This window comes from Vulpes lagopus, chromosome 6 (assembly GCF_018345385.1).
Source record: "Vulpes lagopus strain Blue_001 chromosome 6, ASM1834538v1, whole genome shotgun sequence".
Lineage (NCBI taxonomy): Eukaryota > Metazoa > Chordata > Mammalia > Carnivora > Canidae > Vulpes > Vulpes lagopus.
The window spans coordinates 69,986,591-70,001,153 of NC_054829.1; the positions used below are offsets into that span (position 1 = coordinate 69,986,591).

Consider the following 14,563-nt stretch of genomic DNA (forward strand, 5'->3'; position numbering starts at 1 on the left):
AACGAAGACAGACATGCCAAGTATAATCAGGTTGACAGAGCCCTGGCCATCACTTTGTCACGGAAAGTGGCTGACAGACTTGGATTCAAATCTCAGCATTGCCTTCCTATGCATATCTACACAAGCTGCACACATCTACACAAATTAACCTCTCTGGAGCAGACAGCAATAGGGAAACGTCAAAAGTCCCCATTAGAATGATCAACAAAGGAAGGCATCTTACCTCATGGGATTCATGAGGACCTTCCTGCGTGGAGAACAGCATCTTTTGGCCTTCAAGATCGAAAGGGACAAAAACTCTCAACTTGAGTCCAGTCACCCAGGGCACATGCAACAGCCCAGACCTGCACAGCAACTTCAGTCCCCCACACAGTGTCCTAGCCACATGTGTGAGGATGCCCGCGGGCACCTCATCACTCTCTTCCTTCATTCCATCCTATTCTGGTATGCAGCTAAATGTTAATTGCCAAGAGAACCACTTGCTTTAGATGGAAGGACAGTTCATCTTCTTAGTAAAATCTGGTGCGAGATCTTCACTGGTGAAGTCAGCTATGCCAAGCATAGCCCTGGGCATCCATCCATGTTTGTCCTCAGTTCACTCCACAAAACCCAGCCTCCACAAAACCTCCACCCTGCTACACTGTCACTGGCCACCCTGGGACCACCCCTTTTTTCCCAATGCAGCACCAGGACCCTCTGATGGCACTGCTACTCAAGCTGCCCTCCCACCCATGAGCCCAGCCCCACAGTGAGGCCTGGGCAGACACAGCCAGAGATGCTCAGTAAGGCAAGGGATCCCCTTCCAGAGTGGTCTGGAAAATAAATAAGAAAAAACTGGGCCAGGGATTGTGGCTTGTGCCACTTTTAATTCCCATGGAGCCATAACATCCAAATAAGATTGGGTGCCCTGAGGACTCCTAAGACAGAGAACCCTCACACTGGATTGCCAGCACCTGGGTATATCATAACCCTTACCTACAGCCATCCTTGGATACCCTAGAATCCCCTATTGCCCTGATACTTTCTTCCAGGTCTTTCTTTAGGAATCAGAGATAAATGGCTTAATTTGAAATGTATAAATAGAGACAAAATATTCCCAGGTGGAGAGTCAGATATTCCAAGTGATCCTGAGGATCTCCCTCCCACAGCTGGCAAAGCTAGTAGCTGCGTGGTCCCACTCACTGCCTCCCCCAACTAACCTGGCTCCATTTCCTCCTCCCCCTTGTCCCCAGTCCTCAAGCCAACAGAAACACTCTGATGTGCCAAATTTGGTGGTGATAGTCATGGGGGGTTTCATTTTTCATGCATCAGCCCAACCTGGTCTGGAGTCCTCGTACACTTGTGAAGCTGGAGGGAGAATACACAGGCCTGTCCTTCTTTCTGTCCTTGTATCCTTCCTGTTCTGGGCTTGCCCTGGGCAACATGGGCCCAGGGTAGGCTTTTATGGACACTTCTCAACAGAGGAAGGGCCAAGGGCCACATATGGAGTGCAAACTATCTCTCCAAACCCCACCATGTTCACTTGCTCTCTCTCCCAGCCCCTCCTCCTTCCTGAGGTCAGTTCCACTACACCAGGGACACATGCCCATTCCCACAAACACAGCATGTATTGCTGAGACACCGAACCCCATTCAGCATCATCACTCCATTGCATGCAAAGTTCTCGTCTCCTTTGGCCGCGTCTCCCTGCCTCCAGCACCGGGTCCAGAACCAGGGCTTTCCTTCCCAATACCATGCCCTCACCCTTCCCAAGGGCTCTCATCCTGGGAGGGGGAGGGCTCCACAGCCCCTGCCCCACTCTCAGGCTGCTCTCTCCCCTCTGGGGCCCTGTTGTCCTCTGCACGACTCTGGGTGTCCTCCTTGTGGGCCTAAGGAGCACTGTTCCTGCTTGCCTGGCCACTTCCCTGTCTTTCCCTACGCTCTGTCCCTGCAGAATGTAGGAGGAGGCCATGGGGTTGGAGATATAATAACAAGGTTCTGCCTACAGCCTTGACTATTCTAGGGTTGTGGGAGCCCCCAGCAAGTCACCTCCCTGGGCCTGGTCTTCTTACCTATAGAATCCTGTTCTGCTCTCCCCCATCTGTCCCAACTACTCCCCAAGGCTGAAGCCTTCAGCCTGAGCTTGATGTCCTTGGTTTACTGTTGTATTCTGATTCTTCACCCCAAACCCCTCAGCCAGGCCACTTCTGTTGGCATCCTAGCCCTGCACCTGTGGTCCAGACAAGACCCAACCCTAGAAAGATCCCAATGTCCCCATTTCTGCCATTGGAATTTCCTAAGAGAATTTTTTAGACATTTTATTTATTTATTTATTTGAGAGAGAGCACAAATGAGGGGAAGGGGTAGAGGGAGAAAGAGCAGCAGACTCCCCACTGAGCAGGAAGCCTGACCTGGGACTTGATCCAGGACCCCTAGCATCATGACTTGAGCCAAGGACAGGTGCTTAACCAATGAGCCACCCAGGTGCCCCATAAAGGTGTCTTGATACCTTATGTCCTGATATTCACAACAAACCCCTTGCAGCTACACTTTAGTCTATGTTAATGAGGTAACTTTTGGAAAACACCAAAGGATGGACTGGTTGCCAGAGAAACCAATCATAGGACTGGAGGGTTGAAACTTTCAGTTCTACCCTTGGTCTCTGGGGAGGGGAGAGGGGCTGGAGGTTGAATCAATTGCCAATGCCTGTGATTTCATCAGTCATGCCTATGTAATGAAGCCTCCATAAAACCCTAAAGGACAGGATTCAGAGAGCTTCTGGGTTGGTGACCACGTGGAGACTTGGGAAGAGTGTCACATGTGGAGCAGGCATGGAAGCTCCATGTCCTTTCCCCATATCTTGCCTAATGTAACTTTTCCATCTGGCTGTTCCTGAGTTATTACCTTTTATAATAAACTGATAATCTAGTAAGAAGACTGTTTCTCTGAGCTCTGTGAGCCACTCCAGCAAACTAATCGAACTCAAGAGGAGGTTGTTGGAATCTCCGATCTATGGTCTGAGTACAAGTGATAACAAGAACCTGCGACTGGCAAGTGGAGTAGGGCTGGTTCCAGACCACGCAGGGACTGGTCTTGTAGAACTGAGCCCTTAACCTGTGAGGTCTTACCCTATCTCCAGGTAGGTGGTGTCAGAATTAAGCTGGTATCAGAGAACTGCATGGTGTGGGAAAAGAGCCCACACCCTAGAATTGGGCCTAAAATCGTACTCCTATACTCTTAACCTACTCTTTTTTTTTTTCCTGTACCTGTGTGCCTACTAGCACACTGTATAATTTATTTTTTAACATGTTTGTTGTTTGTTGTATGTCTCCCCCACAAGAGTGTAAACTCTACAGGGAAATAATCTTTGTTTTGTTCATGTTTGCTCTCTGAGTTCCTAGAACAGTGCCTGACATAAATGTACTCACTACATTTATTGAATGAATGAATACAGTCTGCATTATTTACTTATTTATTTATTTTTAAAGATTGTATTTATTTACTTATTTATTTGAGAGAGACTGAGAGACAGAGAGTAGGGGGAGGAGCAGAGGGAGAAGGACAAGCAGATTCTGAGCTAAGCATGGACCCAGACGTGGGGCTTGATCTCACAACCCCAAGACCTTGACCTGAGCTGAAATCAAGAGTCAGATGCTCAATCAACTGAGCCACCCAGGCACCCCATTTCTGCCTTATTTATTGATGAGTGTTTTAAACTCCTGTTCTCCCACCACAATGAAGGAACTTAAGAGAGGTTGGTTCTTTTTTTATATTTGTGTTCTCCAAGGTGCCTGGCCCAATGCATGGTTTGCAGCAGGGACCAATAAATGTTTTCATAATTGAATTAGTTTCAAGACAAAGACCCATGCCCAAGAGGTCCAGAGAGGGGACACCAGTGAGGGACTTCAGTGAGGTGAAAGCCAGCATTCAGTTGGAAGCCTTGTCTCAGGTCTTCCCTTGGGACCAATTCAGGACAAGACTTATGGATGGCATGAGAGGAAGACAGGAGTTCTCAGGGCCACTACTCCTCCCTGAGTCTGTTGTGCCTTGGACGTGCACGCACAGAAGGAGGGTGCCACGAGCATCCCTCAGGAATAGAAAGGGACTTTACCAAGGGGAGACAGTCTTAAGAAGGTTCACACTGACTTCTCTCTTTTGTATAAATTATAAGGTCGCAACCTGGAATGGTATGCAAGATTTGGTGAGACTTTTTTCTTTAGGTTCTCAAAGGCCTGTGTGGCCCAGAAAACAGTGAGAATCACTAGCCTACAGGACCCCAGGGGGAATCCCAGAATCCTCCCTCCACGCCCCACTTGCTCAGCCTCCCCCAGCCAGCTCAGAAAACGGGGCAGAGCCTGCTATGAACGCTCATTGGTCACTACCTGGGCTCTGTGAGTGGGCTCAGGGCAGCAGAGGGCAGAAGACAAGAGAGGCCTGTGTTCGGCCTCATTCCCCTTGGCTCTACCCTTCCCAGGAGTTCCAGGCTTGAGGAGGAATTAGAGTTGATTTTAGGAAAGGAATGTTCAAAGTCCAAGTGGCAGAGAGAACGAGGTAACATCCTGAGTGTCTGCTCCTTCCCCTTATGTTCCAAAGTGCTCCAAAGTGCCAGCCCCATGAATTCCTTCGGCTCCACAGCCCCACAATAAGAACCCACATGTTGGTTGGATCACAGCAGCTGTATCAGCAGTAGTCAAGCAAATGAGAACTCTGGGGGTCCTGCCTCAAAGCTGGCATGGATGAGCCCCCAGATTGCTCATCTGGTAGAGCTTCAGACGTAATCACCTGACCTTAATGATCTCCCAGCCCACCCATCCCCAGGCTCCTCAGCCCAGACCCACAGCTCAGGGTCCCCTTAGCCCCATCAGAGCTGAGGGGAGAAGCCAGCCACCACGATGTTTTCTCCGTTGATGTAGCTGGCATCTGGAGAGCACAGGAAAGACACAAGTCCCGCACAGTCCTCAGGCTGCCCTAACCTGCATAGAAGGAGGACAGAACACATGTCAGTGACCTCAGACTCTGGTTCTGCTGATGGGATTGGGTTCCAAGGAGGAGCAGGGCAGACTCAGCTGGACTGCTTGCACCCCGCAGGGCTCTGTGGAACCCAGACTTTAGCTACAGGAATGACCAGGGAGTGTCTGGGTGGTTCAGTGGTTGAGTGTCTGACTTTGGCTCAGGGTGTGATCCCAGATTCCCAGGATCAAGACCCACATGGGGCTCCTTGCATGGATCCTGCTTCTCCTCCCTCTATCTTTGTCTCTGCCTCTCTTTCTGTGTCTCTTGTAAATGAATAAATAAAATCTTTAAGAATATATATATATATATATATATATATATATATATATATATATTAAAAGGAATGGTCAGTACAAATAGGGAGGGGCCGGCTTGTGAGACAGATGGGCCACCCCTCTCCAGATGTACCCAGATTACCAAGGCTCCAAACCTTTGCAGGTGGTACTTCTCCTTGAAGTTGTTCCAGAAAACCTCATTCATGTGTAACTGGACAAAGGGAAGACAGAAACAATCAGTGCTGCTAAAACAAGGAGATGGGCAGGGCCACAGGTGGTCCCAGGGCACAGCACCCCTAGCAGATTTGCCTTTCTCAAGGGTGATAGGCTGAGTCATGGCTGACTTCAAAGGACAATGAGGACCTCAGCCGTTAGGGACACTAACCTTAGGTTTCAGTCATTCCTTTATCCCTTAGTCAGTGGAGAGGTTTCTACTGATCCCAGCTGGGAAATGGGGGACACACCCCGGTCCTCACCACTTTGCTGAAGTTAGTCTTGATTATTCCTGGAACCAGGCAGTTCACCCGGATGCCCTTGGGGGCCAGCTCCAATGACAGTGTCCTGGTGAGGCCCAGCAGGGCTGTCTTACTGACATTGTAGGGACCCAGCTCCTGGGAAGGGAATCAAGACAATGATTAGAGTATGGGGAAGTAGGGGTGCCTGAGTGGCTCAGTTGGTTAAGCATCATGATCTCAGGGTTGTGAGATTGAGCCCCACCTTGGGCTCCCTGCTCAGCAGGGAGTCTGCTTGTCTCTGCTCATTCTCTCTATCTCTCAAATAAATAAATAAATCTTAAAAAAAAAAAAAGATGTGAGAAAAAAAGGGGTGCCTGAGTGGCTCAGTCAGTTAAGCATCTGACTCTTGATTTCAGGGCAGGTCACCATCTCAGGGTCATGAGATTGAGCCTCACCATTGAGCCCCCATTGGGCTTGGCACTCAGCAGGGAGTCTGCTTGGGAATCCTTCCCTTTCCATCTGCCCCTCCCCACACATACACTGTTTCTCAAATAAATACATAAATCTTAAAAAAAAGAAAGAAAGAAAGAAAGAAAGAAAGAAAGAAAGAAAGAAAGAAAGAAAGAAAGAAAGAAAGAAAGAAAAGACACAGGGAAGCAGAGGAAAGTATCTGTTGGATTTCTCACCTACAGATGATCCCACCCCTGGCCCAAGCACAGAGCTCAGAAAACCCTCCCCAGCCTAGTCTGAGAACAGAAGCTGGATCTCAGGGATGCAGCAGGCACGTGGGCATCAACTCAGCCTACGGCAGCAGGAGTGAAGTGGGGGTCTGTCCCAGGCATTATCCCTGTGGCATTCTGAGGACTCCTTCCCCTAATCTAACCAGGTGCACCCTGAGCAAGCACTCACCACATGTGGTATATATGCTGCAATGGAGGAGACCAGGATGACTGCCCCCATCCTGAGAGGAAACAGACACAAGAGGAGACAGGAAACCAATAACTTACCATGGATTGAGGTGCTATTATGATTTTTAAAAGACATAAAAATTTGAATAATACCATTTTAATGATTATAGTCATTGAATAATGCCATCCTTGGAACAGCAATATAGTTCCTGTTATTATCCCCATTTCAGAGCTGAGCAAACGAAGGCTCAGCAGGGCTTAGCAGCAGAGCCATAAATGGCAGAGCCAGGACTCTAACCTCACCTCTCTGACCCAGTGTCCATGCTCCAAGCCATTATACTCTTCTGCCTTTCCCTGGGGAAGTGAGGAGCAGAAAGCCAGCTGCTTTTGGAAGGGGAAGAGTGAGCGTGGTGAGGAGGCCCCCAGTGCTAAAAGTGAATACCTATCAATGGACCACCTCTGAGAAGCAGATGAGGCAGGAGGACACAAGAAATGAGAGTCAGTAACTTTTCCTTCTATCCTACACAGTCCTGGGCCAGCTTCTAAAGGGTACATCTACACAGAGGGATCTGAGGAGCAGCTATGTCCTAAGGGAGACAGCAGCCTGCATCCCTGCCACAAGACCCTGAGACTATGTATGGGGTGCAGCCGAACATGCATCATCTAGAATCCAGGCAGCCTCTCTGGAGGCTGAGAAGCAGGAAGCAGGGCAGCCTGGGTGGCTCAGCGGTTTGGTGCCATCTTCAGCCCAGGGTGTGATCCTGGAGACCCAGGATCAAGTCCCATGTCGGGCTCCCTTGCATGGAGCCTGCTTCTCCCTCTGCCTGTATCTCTCCCACTCTCTCTCTCTCTGTATGTGTCTCTCATGGATAAATAAGTAGAATCTTAAAAAAAAAAAAAAAAAAAAAAGCAGGGATCCCTGGGTGGCGCAGCGGTTTGGCGCCTGCCTTTGGCCCAGGGCGCGATCCTGGAGACCCGGGATCGAATCCCACGTCGGGCTCCCGGTGCATGGAGCCTGCTTCTCCCTCTGCCTGTGTCTCTGCCTCTCTCTCTCTCTCTCTCTGTGACTATCATAAATAAATAAATAAATAAATAAATAAATAAATAAATAAATAAATAGCAGGGAGCAAGGAGGGGTCCAGGATGTCTGCTCCCCATGGGGAGCAAAGGGGCAGACCCTGTCACAGATCATAAATTGGTGAAAAGACACTGTCCAGCAGTTCGAGAAGCAGAGTAGAGGAGGGTGGGAATGACCTGCCTACGAGGCAAAGGAGCTAAAGCACAGCCCTTTCCCAAACCCAGTGATGTCAAGGCCAATGACACCATGCCTGAGCCCCAGGAACAGCACCCTCATCCTATAGCTACTAGAATTAGAAGCTGTATCTGTGCAAAAGATGAGGCAGGGCAGAGGGAGAGGGATGTGGAGACTCTAAGGACACCTCTTTGGTTCCCCTTCCCAGCTGGGCCCCTATGTTCTCCAGACTCCATTCTTGCACTGATTCCCCACCAGTTCCCACTGCCCCTGCCACCCGGCAACCTACCCCCTGTTCTCCATGTGGGGCAGCAGCTGGCTCAGCAGCAGGGCTGGCGACTTCACATTCACATCCAGGATCTGAAATCAGAGCAGAGGCCAGAACAGTCAGCCCTCGGCCTGGGCCCATTCTCAGAAGACACCTGGAGCCCAGTCATTTGTGTGGCAAACCCAGGAAGGTGCAGATCTGAGGTTCATTTCCCTTCTGATCAGGACAAGAGTGGTTTCCCACTTGCTAATGTTAACAGGCAGGCAGGCTAAGTGGCAGGCCCATGAACAGAGCCTTGAAAACGTGAACTGGTCAGGACTAGGATGAAGGAGGGAAGTGTTCAGGACTTTCTTTTTCTTTTTCTTTTTCTTTTTATTATTTATTTATTTATTCATGAGAGACACACAGAGAGAGGCAGAGACACAGGCAGAGGGAGAAGCAGGCTCCATGCAGGGATCCCGATGCAGGACTCGATCCCAGGACCCCAGGATCATGCCCTGAGCCGAAGGCAGACACTCAACCACTGAGCCACTCAGGTGCCCCATGCTCAGGCCTTTTAAAGAAGCTAGATTATGAGCTGGTTGTGCAGAGAGAAGTTATAAGCAGAGGCCCCTGGAAAAAGATTGAAAGTAGAACAGATGGAGGGAAAGGAGATTTCTGGAAGAGCTGTCTTTGTCTGTGTTTTTACTCATTTGTGTCCTTGTCTTGTCCCAGTAGAATTGAAGGCATCCTCACAGGGCAACAGCATAAAACAAATCAAATAGGTATAACATGTGAAGAAACAGTGTAGGAAGATAAGCAAAAGCCAGAGCAAGGTTGATGCCCATGGTTCACAGCATGAGGTAAGGACTAAGCATCACTCTCCTATTCGTCCACAAAAATGCCAGCTGTGAAGGCCTATGTGCATGCCTATTTTTATCACCTACTTGGCTCTAAGCTTTCCTGGGGCCATCATTAAAAGGGAGACACAACAGAGAAGGGCCATTCTGGGAGCTCAGTGCCCACGCTGGGCCCACCTGCAACTGAAACCTGGATCTGGCCTCAGGCATGAGGGTCCCTGATCCTCTGTCCAGGGACTCAGGCTGGTGGTACTGGGACAGAGGAAAGGTAAGAGGGAACTGGTTGGGAGAGATGTAGAGACTGAGCCAGGGGCTAGGACACAGTGCCAGTTGGGGCTAGAGTGGTACCAGGATCCCACCTGTGGGGCAGCATCTTGTGTAAGATCAATGTGTCCTGTGTCTCTAGGGAGTGAGGCTGCACATCTACAGCATTTCCCCACATCTTCATCCCACACCCAACCATTCCTTTGGATGAGGACAGGGGAAAGGCTTTGATGGAGAGCTGCTGAGGCCCACGTGTTGATGGATTGCCAGTGTTGGTGATGACCCCGAGGATTGTAAGAAGTGGTTCAGATGCCCAAAGGTGGGCCTAGCATGAGGTCCCCAATAAGAAGGAATTGATGGTTAGACTACAGGACTTCCTGCCCATTTTCTGCTCAAAACAAAGCCCCACCATCCCACCGATGTCTGCTCTAGGTTCCACGTGTGTCAGGCTAGATGATGGGCTCAGACAAGGCCTCTCCTAGACTCAGCAGCCAAACAGGAGCCAAGGAAAAGGTGCGAGTTTCTCCTCTTCTTAAAAGGACTGCCCTATTAGAGAAGCAGGTAGAGTGCTCCCAGTGCCATGAAGTCCTGAGTAGAGATCGTGGGCCTGAGAAGATTGGATGCTGGAGAGTCCTCAGGCAGGAGAAGGATGGAGAAACGGTGGAAGAGGAGATGGGAAACTTCACAACCAGCTGGAGAAAATGGGAGTCTGCCCAGGGGAGGTGCTCAAACTGGCCCAGTGACAAAGTGCGCAAGAAGGAACCCCCCCAGGACACCTCCTAAAAACTGCATTCAGATAAAGCAGAGCTTCAGGTAAATTTCAAACTGGTTTTGTGACCATTTCCCCTCTGAGGTGGTGACAGATGTGTTTGGGGATGGCTCCTACCCAGTGGTGTGGACTGCGCATAGACCAGTAAGGCCTTGGAGAATAGGGTGGCAGCAGAGAAAGTAAGGCCGGGCTGTGGGCTAGCACACTCAGCTTCAGGAGGGAAGATTTCAAATGGGTTCTGAGAAAAAGAGATTCATGATCCCATGAACAAAGACACTAAAAGGGAAAATGACTCAGGAAGGTTGGGACACTGTCAGCAATGAAATCCCAGCTACCCAATCATGAATGATCCTTCGGAGGCATTAAGGAAGCTGAGGAGCTTGGGGAGGCTGCTAGCACTGGCTGCAGGGAGCTCAGGTTTCAGGCCATCTGTGAAGATGGAGGGAAGGGCATCCAGCCAAGGCAGACAGACAGGAGGGAGCGGCCTGAGAACGATGTCTATAGAGCACAGAGACCCAAGGAAGGCAGAAGGAAATGTTCTGGCCAGTGCCTGGGATGGAGGGGAATGCTAACAATGGCGGGAAGATGAGGATTTCACTGCAGGCCATCCTGTCAGGAGGACTCAGGAACCAAACACAGGAGTGAGTAGAATAGGAGTCATAGAATAATGAAGGCCAAGGTGGACCTCAAGACATTTTATCAAGTCTCTTCCGGACCCTGTGGACCAGGAGGCAGGATCATTAGTTGGAATGCAGTGGGTTGGAATGTCTGAGCTCATGGAAAGCTGATGGCTGGGCCTGGGCCTGCCAGGGATAGCAGGTTCCTCAGTGAGGAACTCTCATCCAGGAAGGGTGAAGAATCTCAGTGGCAGGTACGCATCCCCAAAGAGGAGCAAAATCACCAAAGGATATAAAATACATCTACTGTGGACAAAGAGCAGAGACCTGACTATTTTTAACTCTTACTAAGAACAGAGACCTACTCCCACAGCTATATCCCCAGAGCCTGGCATATAGCAAACCCCCAATAAATATTTGCTGAATGAATAAATACAGATAGGAAGAGAAAGAAAAGCAGAAAGAATGTAGGAACCCACTTTGAAAGCACACAAATTGAAAAGTGGCATCGTGGCACATTCCAGGGGACAAGAGATCAGTGCCTATTTTTACAGTCACTTCAGGAAAGGAGAGTCGAGTCTCAGTGGGAGAACATGTTAGACCCCTCAGCCAGCTCTCCTCAGCAGCCTCTCACCTTGTCCCACACCTCCTCACTGGCATGCACGGTGCTTCTCACCAGGGGGTTGACGGCTGCATTGCACACCAAAAAGTCCAGCCCCCCATAGTGCTCCAGGACCTGGGGGGAGGGGTGACACACAGGGGTGTAAGTGTGGAGAAGGCCTGAGGAGGCCTCACCCTCCAGCACCACAGCCAGGTGCACAGGGCACTGAGGCAAAACTTGCTAATTAGATCCTGTCCGGACCAGGAATGGTAACACAGCTGGTGTGAGAACCAAACTCTGGTGATGGCAGGTGCCCCGACAGGCCCAAGCACAGGTTCTGCCTCACTGAGGGCATCAGGGGAGGGTCTGTCTCCTCCAGGAATCCCTCCATGGGCTTGGGATGGGGAATCCCTCTAGATTCGTCCTCAACCACAGTTCTCCAGGGTGTGGGAAGGGGGCAAGGGTACTCTCATGGACAAGCCACTCTCCAGAAAGCCATGTGCACGATGAGGTCTGCCCAAGTAGATGGTGAGCAATTCTGGTTTCAAGACGTGTTGTAGGGCCTCCCGCAGCCCCCGGTCCCGGCCCCACCTAGGGCTGAGCAGCATGGGAAGGGCTCTGTGCATTCTCCTCCCTGTGTCCTTCCACCCTGCCCCTCACCGTGGCCACCAGCCGCTCCCGGTCCTCGGCCTTCCCCACGTGGCACACGGTGCCCGTCACACTCAGCCCCTCGCCCTGCAGCGCTGCCACCGCCCGGTCCACGTTGTGCTGCTTCCGGCTGCTGACCACCACGTGCGCCCCGTCCCGGGCCAGGCGCCGGGCGATAGCGAAGCCGATCCTGTGGCAGAGATGGAGGGAACAAGACAGCCTCAGCCCGCTGCCACCATTGTCCCTCAACCCAGCCCTGGAAACCAACAAGGCTGTGTCCCGATCTGCAACCCCAAGGTCTCTCTGTGGAAGCGAGAGTCCTTGGGAGGGGTCAAGACACATAGGGCAATCAGGGCACTTACCCATCAGTGGCCCCGGTGACCACAGCTACCCGATTGGCCAGGACCCCCTTTTGGTCTATCCCAGTGCTGTTCATGCGCACAGAGAGCCCAGCATAGGAACGAAACAGGCCCCTGCTGACATAGGCCACTGCTTGGAACATGCTGGCCAGTGCCTTTTTCTGCTTCCTGCTGAACTTGGCCCTGGAGGAAAAAAAACAACTTCACCTGTCACCGATGCCATAGTAATGATGGTCATCTACCCTCAGCTCCTCCAGACAGCCAAGGCCAGCAGCAGAGAGCCAGAGAGAGCAGAGCCAGGCAGGGTGAATTTCAAACACGTGAGCCTCAGGTCAGGAAAATGCTAGGAAAATTCTCTATTTATAAAACTGGCAAATGGGAATGTGAGACCTAACATTTAGTAGACAAGATTGTTTTCCCATTCAGTCCGTGTGCAAGCACTGAGAGCTTGGAACGCATCAGAGAGAGCAGTCCCGGGTTCTAAATGCCTGCATGCAGTCCTCACCAGGCTGCTGAAGTGAAGCTGACTGAGTAGAGGCTGGGAGGAGGCCGAGCCAGCCAAAGCAGCCCCATACCAGGCTGCAGGGTGCAGACTGTCCCAACACCCTCTGGAAGGAAAGGAGTCGGCTGCTGTAGGTGTGCGCAGGTGTTAAAGCGACGTGGAGAGACTCAGAGATGTAGACACTTTCCTCTGAACTGGAAATACATCAGAGATGCTTGTGTAGGGGACCCTCTTTTGCCTAGACCCCAAATTTCCCAGCTCCACATCACTGTGAGCCCGGAGACTCCTGCCTCCCCCAGTGTGAGATTCCCATTTGCTTACTCAGGAGCCCTGCAGGGTCCTGGATCTAGGAGTCTGATCTGTTTCCTGCGGAGGCAGGTGAGGAGGAATGGTTGGAGCAAGGAGTTGTCAAGGACACCCAGGGACTTGGGATGCACTTTTAATGCAGGAGAGTGCCAGAAAGCTGAAAGAGATGCAGGCTCTGGTAGCTCTGGACTGAGGGGCCAGCAGACCTTCACTTTCAAGAGGCTCTGGTGGGGGCTGACTGTCTGCAGACCCCCATCAGTTCCAGACCTGCTTTGGCCACTCCGACACCAAGGGACTCCTTGTTACTAAGCAACCCTTGTCATACCTACTGCATCTCCCTTGTTCCTTAGCAACCAACCCTTACATAACCCAGTTCCCTCAACTTAGGGGTCGGTATCTATAATGATCAGAAAATGGGTGCTGCTCAGAAATTATGGAGAGATTTCAGATTAAATATCAGGCTGTATCTATGTCATGATGAAGGTAACCAAATGCTCTGCTTTAAGAGAGACAGCCTTGGTTTCAAATTTATGTCTCTCCTGATACCATTTTTCCAAAGTTACCCTTTACAGATCCTAGACCCCCTCACCTTTTTGTCCTAGCTGCCGTCACTCTGCTCTCTCTCTCTCATGCTCTCTCTCCTTTCTGCAAGGTCATATTCACAGCCTTTGGATTTGAGAGGATGAGGGATTTCAGCTCCTGAAAGAACCGATAACACCTTTCCTAAACGGGATACCAGATTCTAAACACTTATGATCCCTGGGGGACTTCTCTCCCCCAGGTTGTGAGCACAGATTAACCCCATTCAGTGTCAGGGAATTGGTCTGTCTCCTTGGCTGGGAGGGCCAGTGGAAAAAGAGGAATCGCCTTTTGACAGGATGGGCCGCCCCCTGCTGGAAGAACCGAGTTATGGCATCTCTCCAATCTCAGCTAAGGAGTTGTCAGCTAGTCTGTGGCTGTCCCCTCTGTGGTCTACAACAGTTCTTACCAAGCCCTGCTCCTTTCCAAACTTGCCGTGAGATGGTTTGCAGGAAATCTGTCCTACTTGTAGGGAAAAGCAGCTCTGGCCTAATTGCAGGTAGAGTGCAGAGAGACTAATCAAGCCTCATCTGTCTCCCTTGCTTCCCCTTCCCATTCAAGGCCCCTTTCCCAGGGCCTGAGACTGAGCACCTTCCAAGGGCCCAGGCTCTCACTCACTCAGCCCTTGTTCTCACTTCTGCTTTTTTCTGGAGTAGTCAGCTGGGCCAGCGAGGCCAGAGTCGACTGGGGGTCCTGGGAGCTGAGAGTGGCCTCTGAGCCTGGCACTGCCCGCTCTGATTCCCCTTACCAGGCTGAGCACTTCAGACACCCAGAAATGGAGGTGGGGAAGCCAAGTGGACATGCCCTCAAACTAGTCCCATCTTGGAGGTGGATGGCCTTCATCAAAGAGAAAAGGGAAAAGTCAAGAAAACGGAGGTTAGGGGAGAAATATGCAACAGTTAGAAACATTAAAGTCAGGGAAGAGAGAG

General features: G+C 50.8%; 1 protein-coding gene across 3 annotated transcripts in view; it reads right to left on the reverse strand.

The window, feature by feature from the left end:
- Positions 1-3,734: 3,734 nt before the first annotated feature.
- LOC121493112 (dehydrogenase/reductase SDR family member 2, mitochondrial-like) overlaps positions 3,735-14,563 on the reverse strand; it is a 46,143-nt gene continuing 35,314 nt past the window's right edge. For all 3 annotated transcript variants that reach the window (XM_041758726.1, XM_041758728.1, XM_041758727.1), the window contains 8 exons: positions 12,251-12,430; positions 11,901-12,078; positions 11,274-11,375; positions 8,172-8,242; positions 6,632-6,683; positions 5,744-5,878; positions 5,423-5,478; positions 3,735-4,952 (listed from right to left, as the gene is read on the reverse strand). In XM_041758726.1, coding sequence (XP_041614660.1) covers positions 4,841-4,952; positions 5,423-5,478; positions 5,744-5,878; positions 6,632-6,683; positions 8,172-8,242; positions 11,274-11,375; positions 11,901-12,078; positions 12,251-12,390 — 846 coding nt within the window. In that variant the 5' untranslated portion in view covers positions 12,391-12,430 and the 3' untranslated portion in view covers positions 3,735-4,840. The remainder of the gene's footprint in view (positions 4,953-5,422; positions 5,479-5,743; positions 5,879-6,631; positions 6,684-8,171; positions 8,243-11,273; positions 11,376-11,900; positions 12,079-12,250; positions 12,431-14,563) is intronic.